This window comes from Sinocyclocheilus rhinocerous, unplaced genomic scaffold, assembly GCF_001515625.1.
Source record: "Sinocyclocheilus rhinocerous isolate Xijiao unplaced genomic scaffold, SAMN03320098_v1.1 scaffold1626, whole genome shotgun sequence".
Taxonomy (NCBI): Eukaryota; Metazoa; Chordata; class Actinopteri; order Cypriniformes; family Cyprinidae; genus Sinocyclocheilus; species Sinocyclocheilus rhinocerous.
Genome location: NW_015657802.1, coordinates 193,036 through 202,153, shown reverse-complemented (window position 1 = coordinate 202,153; position 9,118 = coordinate 193,036). Strand labels below are relative to the sequence as shown.

General features: G+C 34.8%; 1 protein-coding gene across 2 annotated transcripts in view; it reads right to left on the bottom strand.

Moving 5' to 3' along the window:
* The window catches only part of LOC107721549 (serine/threonine-protein phosphatase 2B catalytic subunit alpha isoform-like), a 46,747-nt gene that overhangs the window by 14,135 nt on the left and 23,494 nt on the right, over nucleotides 1-9,118 (bottom strand). For both annotated transcript variants that reach the window (XM_016529625.1, XM_016529626.1), the window contains exons 5-11: nucleotides 6,259-6,404; nucleotides 6,013-6,152; nucleotides 4,909-4,986; nucleotides 4,527-4,621; nucleotides 3,861-3,986; nucleotides 3,346-3,423; nucleotides 841-925 (exon numbers count right to left, since the gene is read on the bottom strand). In XM_016529625.1, the coding sequence (XP_016385111.1) occupies nucleotides 841-925; nucleotides 3,346-3,423; nucleotides 3,861-3,986; nucleotides 4,527-4,621; nucleotides 4,909-4,986; nucleotides 6,013-6,152; nucleotides 6,259-6,404 (748 nt within the window). The remainder of the gene's footprint in view (nucleotides 1-840; nucleotides 926-3,345; nucleotides 3,424-3,860; nucleotides 3,987-4,526; nucleotides 4,622-4,908; nucleotides 4,987-6,012; nucleotides 6,153-6,258; nucleotides 6,405-9,118) is intronic.

Genomic DNA, 9,118 nt, shown 5'->3' with positions numbered 1-9,118 from the left:
GGTTAAAGGCACAATATGTAAGATTTTTTTATTAAAATATCCAAAAACCACTAGAGCAGTGTTATATATTTTGCTGACTTGTGTACTTACATTATCCCAAATGTTTCGAAGAATGTTTAAATCCAGAGAAATAAGCAATTTTAACTAGTGACACGGACCGTTTCTATAGTGTCGCCTGCCAATGATGTCATAACCCCTCGATTTCCGGTTTTGTTTTGTAGAAAACATGGAAACACCAAAGACGCTTTAATATGTTGTGTGTTTCAATAGACCGGTGACGACCGCACAGAGTAGCATTATAACAGAACTTTCAAATGTATCTAGTATGATAAAACAGCGCTGCTTTTTCTCCCCCCCCGCATACCCACGTCCGGAAGGATCGGAAGCGGTCGACTGGCATAATAAATGCTCCGCTGCTTTAGAGCCGTGTGTCACGCTCGTTCAGCCTCGTTTTGCTTCGACAGCTTTCAGCCTCACCCTGCTTCATTCTACTACGTTAATAAATCATTAGCTCATCCATGAACATGATTTCTGCCCGAGTCCCGTCAGATTGCATCGGCTGTGGGGATGAAGACGACAACTCCCATTATTCCACACTCAGTCACTGCGTCATCAAACTACGCCTTTGTCTCTTTGTTTATTTTGAATACGCGCCCTCTAGCGGTGAAAATTACATATTGTGCCTTTAAAACAAAACTTCATTGTACATGGAAGTTTTTCCTGCTCTTTACACAATAATTTTTTTTTTCTTTTTGATAACTTTAATGATAATTACCAAGAAGCACGGTGAATATATATATATACACACACACACACATATATAATTGCGTGCAGACTGACCTGAGAACAGAAAAGACTCTGGCCATTTTCCCAATGGCACGGATCTTATTTCTGATCACCTCCTTACGGACAGCTGGAGTTCCACCTGCACCAACACAAAACCTGCATCAAAACACTGTCAGCCCTTATGACCTTTGACCCCCAAAAAGCTAAGGAGGGAGGAACCAAAAATGTGGAGACGCTGAGAATCAGACTGACATCGGTAAGCCCTGCTCCCCTTAGTTACTGTTGCTAACTCAGACAAACAAAAGTTGCAAAATGTCTTACAATGACAGCTGTCAGTGTGATAACCTTGTCCCAGGATGCTTTTGATAAATTTTGGACACAGAAGGACCACCATTCAAGTGGGACTTAAATATGCCATGGAGGGATATATAAAAGATTTTAAAATAAATATGGTGGGTAACAAGATTAATTTGCAAGCAAGGGTTTACAGATCACAATGCAAGTGGGAGAAGCCCCATTTTGGTCGTCACGATCGCAGATGACAACATCCAGGATTCATGTACCGCAGGGTAAGATTAAGTTAATTTACATTTAACCAGTTTAATATGGAGAGGCACTGAAATGTAGACCTTCGTTTATGTGTTTTTGACCTACCTTGTGACAGAAATATATTACTAGTAATTAGAGCCCGGCCGATATATCGTTTTGCTGATATGAGCCTGTCGCCGATATATCGGTATCGGCGAATATGCCGCCGATATGAAATTTTTTTTTACAGAACATATAACGCAGATAAAATGCTTGAAATGGTGTAATTACTTAGTTTGTCCAGCAGAGCGCGCTCCATTGTTTGCTACTGGCGACCTGGATGAAACGCTTTAAAGCTTAAGTCTGAATGGAATTGAATTGAATTAAAGTTGAATAAACTTCAACTTTACTGTTCAGTGCGATGTCAGACTCATTTTGGATAATAAAGTTTATTGTTAAATTGTTAAATGCCCTGCCTCCATTACATGTCTCTGTCACGTCATTATAAGTGTTTGATCACCACATTTGAATGATCATTGCAAAAAATGTGTTTATATTTATATGTATATATATATATATATATATATATATGTATATATTCTGTTTATGTATATACTGTATTCTATATATAGTACCAGTCAAATGTTTGGACACACGAATGGGAAAGTGTCCAAACTTTTGACTGGTATTGTACTACAATATACACAAAGAATATCGGCCGATATATCGATATCGGCCTTTTTAAACTCCCTAATATCGGTATCGGTATCGGCCCAAAAAACCCATATCGGTCGGGTTCTACTAGTAATAATGATGAGGACAATAATAATTAATAGCAAGTAAGTTGCTTTGGATAAAATTTTCTGCTAAATGCATACATGTAATAATAATAATAATAATAATATTTTTTTTATGTTATTACCACTATTATTAACTATTATTCAATAATATTTATTATTATTTTAGCTTTTATTCGTTAGAAAACTAAATGAAATATTCCAAATATGGGGAAATGCTGTCGTCTCCACCTTTTCTAAAACCCATAATGTTGCATTATTAGATTTGTACAATAACTTGTATTGGTCTAAACGGTTTGGAATTACTCAAATGAGAAAACAGGTGAGCTTGGAGAGCATTTTGTAAGCCTTGCGTGGGCTTGGGAGTATTTGCAGAAGAGTGTCACACCTTTGCTCTAATTATTTAAGCAGATCTGTTTCTGGGTACAATAATTACACAAGGCGAAAACCACGATCCTACATAGTCTATTCATTAAATAAAAAAATACATTAAAATAGAAAACAGTTACTTTAAATTGTAATAATATTTCACAATACAACTGTTTTTATAAAAGAGTGCACCATCATGTGAATTCAGACTGTCTAAGCAGGTAGTATCAAGCAGACATCAGACCTCCAGGGAAAGCATCTTAGACAGCCAGAATGACAGTTGGACACTTCTGAGGACCTGCTGTCTATGCTGATGATGACCAGACAGACAGACGCTCACACACACACACACTCACTCACTCAGCAAGCACATTCAAGCTGTTCTGCATTAAATTGTCACTGAACGTGAAGCAAGAGGAAATCAGCACATAAGGTAGTAGTCAGCTTACCAAACTTTAATTAATTTTAATTGTATTATACATGTGTGTGTGTGTGTGTTAGGGCTGTGCGATATTGAAGAAAAATACGATAATGCTTAAAGTGCCACATACTCAGATGAAACAGTTTTACTCCGCTGTTGGTTTGTCATTTTAACATGAGTTTAGGAACTGAATAATAAAAAGGAAAAATACAACACTGCTTAGTATTTACTCTATGAATTCAATATGCACTGATTCTTATTTAAGCTACAAAAGTTATTAAGGTAAGAGCAGTGAGAGATTTTCTCTGTCTTTTGTTCATGGCCCCAAATATTGCAAGCCGTAACGATATGCATATTGCGATATGTACATTTGCGATATTTCAATAATTTCGATATATTGCACAGCCCTAGTGTGTGTGTGTGTGTGTGTGTGAACAACCTTACCTTCACATAAGTCGTCTCCCTCTGACATGAGTTCATCATCAGAGCAGATGTTTAGGACATTCACCAACATCTCAGTCACTGTAACAAAAAAACAAACATTCTTGTTAGATCTGCAATATAAGCTGACGTTTTACAAGACATTGTCCATAAAGTTCTTTATCAAAGTGGTCAATTGTTCCTAGAGCTTCTCTTTAAAATACCATTCTAAGTTCTATAACAAAATATGTGTGGCTTACAGCCATGTACACTTAAATAAAAAAGATGGAAAGGCTCAGGAAGTTTCAGATGATTTTGTAAAAGGTGCCCTTGAACACACTTGCACAAATATGACATTTCAGGTTTGAGTTTTTCTGTATTCTTCCCACTGAGAGGACACAGTCAGCCACTAAAACACGTAATCAACAAGGTCGCTATTGCCTCTCCTCCGCATAGCCTGTCAAACACTACTAACCATCTCAGTCTCACAGTCCCTAAAAATCACAATCCTGGCTTCAGGTCTGAGTTTGGACACCTACCTTTCTCGCCCACAAAGGGCAGCGACCACGTAAACACATCCATAAAGTTGGGTAACCAGTACGGGTGAGGAGAGCAGTTGAACTGCCTAATGTTCATGACATTGTTTTCATATTTCAATACAGCCGCTGAGGAGGAAAACATGGGGAGAAGTCATGCACAATCATGAAAACCAACAGAAAACAAAAAAGAAAAGCAACCTGATAGGCTGCCACACAGGTTCACGAACAGTCATCTAATACTTTGACTTTCTAGATTTCTAGACACTTTAGAGTCAGTGTATGGCAACAATTACAGCAGAGTTGCAGTGTATATTTTTTCTTTGCACTGCTGGCAAGTGTTACATTAACCTTCAGCGATCACAGTCCAACAATAAATATATGAAATCAGAAGTTTATCATAAATTATTTACATATATAAAGAAAAACTCGTTCTTATTAGCTGAGAATATGGGACTGCTAAGTTGATTGTGCATTCAGTGACATCACTCGCAATGTTTTATCAAAGGTGCTACGATTTAAGTTTCCACAGTAATAATGACGTTGGGGTTTTGAGGGTCTGAGAACAGTTTGAGGTTATGAAAAGCACCTTTGGTTTAAAAAAAAAAAATGTTTGAGAAAACCTGCACAAAATATATGGCCAACATACTTTAACATAAACTAACATACCTTTGTTGTTATAGACATCTAGGTAATTTGGTGCTGAGAAAATGGTAATTAATGAAGGGAAGCCAGTTGTCTGACTTTTTCTGTACATCCTGTACCTGAAACAGAAACACACACAAACCTCTTAAGTTGTAGATTAGCTCAGTGTGCCAAAAAGGCATCTAGTGTAGACCAATGTGCTCTCAGTCATTGTTAGATAATGTACTCTTGTCAAATTCAGTGAATAATGGTCCACTGTTGCAGATGGTATATATATTTTTTTAACTGGCAGACACAAAAGGACTACATCGACATCACAAGATTAAACTAGCAAAAGCTCAAATTATCACAGAAAACACTAACTTTTTCAATCCCACGTTCATGAAACATCATAATCAATACTTACCCTGAGTCCTGTGCTTCATGTGCTCTAATTACTGACAACAGGTTATTGTTTGTCAGAAAGTCACAGACTGCTGCATAACTGTCAAACAAGAGAAAGACAAACTTCTGAGGGTCTCATAATGAAAGACCACAAGCAAGTTTTCAGCCCTTTAAACATCTCAACCCCTCTTGCTCCTACTGAACGAAGCACGGGCCAATGTACTGGATGATTCTGAATACAGCTTTTTGGGGTTCTCTTCAAGTCCACTCAGCCTCAACACAGTGAACTCTCAAGCTAATAGCCCACCACCTGCACTTTGTTAGCATTCAGCTGGCGTGGTACAAACAAATGCCAGCTGGACAAGCAAACAGTGAATAAACACACATATATATAGGCCTACACCCAGAACGAAACCAGCTGGGCGACACCGATCAGGTTATTTCCAGGAGTCGGCGCAAATCAGACAGAATTTCCGCACCGACTCACAGATTCCTGAATGACTCAGTTACACGTTTATGAGCAAGTACAAAGAATCTGGTCAAAGAAAAATGTTTTACAACAATATTCCAAGCAGCTTTTTCCCCCAATTCGCAACATAAGTGCTTGAGTTTTTTTTTATAGTAGTAAAACTAATTTTTTTTTTTAATTGATTACTCATGTAAATGTTACATAACTAATAATTGTTTCAAAATAAGCTATATTGAACCCATGATTTTTATTTGCATAAATTACAACAATATGTATTATTGAAAATATCATGATTTAAAAATAAACAACAAAAAGCATCTACAAAAAACATAAACATAAAATAACCAAATCACCCCCAGACTGTACACAGCCATTCCTTACACTTTAGTCACTTTTATGTCCTGGGGTTGAGTTGCATTACAAACTTCTATTTTGTTTTTGTTATATGAAGAAGAACTAAGCTTTTTTTTTTTTTATTATGCCTTCAATATTTATTTTTCATACTTTTCAATTGTCTTAAGTATAGAAAAAAATGGAATATACAAAATGTATCATGAAACAGTAATTATTATAAGTATAATTATGAAGTATATAAATCTGTAATTTTCTCAAAAATCTGAGAGATCTAACCCAATGAACAAAGCTCAGCTCCAGTACCTGAAGAAATAGGAGCAGCCTCTGACGGAGTTGTGGTTAAAATGCTCTGCCGTCTTCTCACTGCCATAGTCCTCTCCCGGGTCGGCCCAGATCAAATCACACATAGGCCCAAATGCCGGGGGCTCCTTAAACCTGTCTAACTGCAAAACGCAGCGTACAGACAAAGAAAGAAAGAGGCATGAACACATCTTGTTTTCTTATAAAAAAGGCTGTAAGGAAAAGGACAGAACATAAACAGCTGCTTACTTTCCTAATGTCATCTAAGCAGTTGATTTCTGGTGAGAGGCCACCATGTACACAGAGGAACTGCTGGTTTAGAAGAGCTGCAAGAGGCAAGCAGTCAAAGGCCTCCATACATGCGTCATAAACCCTCTCTGAATACTTTATTTTACCTGGAAGGAAACAAAGACAGACATTTTATTATTATTATTTATGACTATATTAGAGTTCAGAGAACTGAAGTCAAGAAAACCCCAGAGAGACCAATTTCTCCTTCCCTCAGCGTATCGCTGAAGATCAGATATGATTCACTGAGCTGCACAGTTGCATTCATTTCATTAAATAAATAATAATAATAATAATAATACACAGCTTGAACTTGAAGCAATCAGTAACTCAAACCTTTCAACAACATATTACATTGTCATTTAGATGGGCAGTATGTCACTAATTCGGTAACATTTTTATCATAGGCTGACCTTGACATTTGGACAAACAATTGATGAAAGAAAAACAGATAAAGATCATAGGCTATTTATGATAGGTGGGACATATCTCCACCACTTTTTGCCATGGCCGATTTTGTCCCAACCACTTTATGAAATAACCCACAATAAGGAAGTGTCTAAATACATCTAATTAAAAGTGTGAATATTTGAGTTGAAAGTTCAATTCACTGGTTTTGGATTCAGTACAAAAGCAAAACGATTCAATTTTATTTCCACACACTATTCAATTCAAACTAATGTATTTTAAAATTATTTTTAAGAATTCTTTTTAAAAAAGTCTCTTGTGCTCACAAAGGCTATTAATTTGAAAATAGAGTAAAAATACAGTAAAACAGGAACACTATGAAATATTTTTACAATTTAAAACAACTGTTTTCTATTTTAATATATTTGAAAATGTCATTTATTTCTGTGACAGCTCAATAAACATTTCTTATTTTTAAATAATGTTGAAAACAGCTGCTGCTTAATATTTTTGTGGAATCCATGATTTTTTTTTTTTTTTGATGATCATAAAGTTCAAAAGAACAGAATTTACTTGAAAAAGACATGTTTTGTAACATCATACATTTTTGATCTAATTCATCCTTGCTCAAAATAAAAATTAATTTCTTTAAAGAACATCTTACTGCCCCCAACCTCTGAACAGTACCTGGAATAAAAAAATTAAATAAAATGTTTTTACTTTAAAACGTATTCCAGTATATTGCTTACGAAAAATGTATGTTATTGATGAATTTATCAAAGCAATTCCATGTGCTGCTGAAATGGGTGTTTAAATTAGTTTCTCAATTTTATTATTTACAATTCAGTTTTGACTTGGAAATAAGCATATATTGAAGGCGTGGACACAGACCTGATCTTTAAATCGGTACATACAATATCAAAGTCAATACAAAGTTATCATTATCAAGACCATGTTAAATGACTTAATAAGTGCATAGCTTAATATTTTTGTGGAATCCATTATTTTTTTTTTTTTTTTGATGATCATAAAGTTCAAAAGAACAGAATTTACTTGAAAAAGACAAGTTTTGTAACATCATACATTTTTGATCTAATTCATCCTTGCTCAAAATAAAAATTAATTTCTTTAAAGAACATCTTACTGCCCCCAACCTCTGAACAGTACCTGGAATAAATAAATAAAATAAAATGTTTTTACTTTAAAACGTATTCCAGTATATTGCTTATGAAAAATGTATGTTATTGATGAATTTATCAAAGCAATTCCATGTGCTGCTGAAATGGGTGTTTAAATGAGTTTCTCAATTTTATTATTTACAATTCAGTTTTGACTTGGAAATAAGCATATATTGAAGGCGTGGACACAGACCTGATCTTTAAATCGGTACATACAATATCAAAGTCAATACAAAGTTATCATTATCAAGACCATGTTAAATGACTTAATAAGTGCATAATAATATTCCATGATGTCACAACCAGCATGTCTGCATGCAGTCACACAGTAATAACTACACCTAAAGAGACAAATCCTGCCACCCAGCAGACACAAAAGAAGCAGGGACTATTCAATTAAATTCAAATGAGCCTAATTAGTGCAATGTGAATCCTTAATTCAGCTGCTGATTAAGCTTATTAATACTTCAGTATCTGGACTGAAGTAGTCTCATTAGTCTTGTCTTCTGGTTTCCACTAAATACAGCTGGGTTATTCAATAAACCGTATTACACATTCGCTCCTCGAACGAGGTCTCATAGAAAAGAGCACTTGGGCTTCCACTGAACATTCAGCCATGAAACCACCCCCATCTTTGTTATGCAGAGCACAATAGCAATGCTATTATGTGAGCTTAAGAGCAAACAGTGTTCATTTCAAGCACAACAGAGTAGTGCCACTGACTCATACAAAACCAAAATCAGGGATTTAATCAGACCTTCAAAAGAACCTTCATTTTAATTTCATTTGGATTTTACCAAGAAGCAAAAGTATAATACACTATAGCATAATATAATATGAACTGCTATTATATTAACAAAGATAAAACACATGGCTGGCATAACCTTGTGAAAAAAAAAGCAATGAATGTGCTTCTGGTAGTGAATTTTAGAGGTTTATATATATATATATATATATATATAAAAATTTACTTGCAGATAATATATTAATGAAATCAAATTTAAATGATTGTTTTGATAATCTTAAAATATCATGTTTTAATAGTCTCATATAATTTTATAACTGTGCGCTTTGCAAAACTACATTTTACATTTTAAAAATGTAAGTAAATATATTTTAAATGTACTTAAATATGACATCCAAGTTTAGAACAGATATTAAAGGATATTTTAGTTTGCCACAAATGCTTCTCAGTACAAAAAAAAAAAAAAAATAAAAAAAAAAATAGAAGCAAT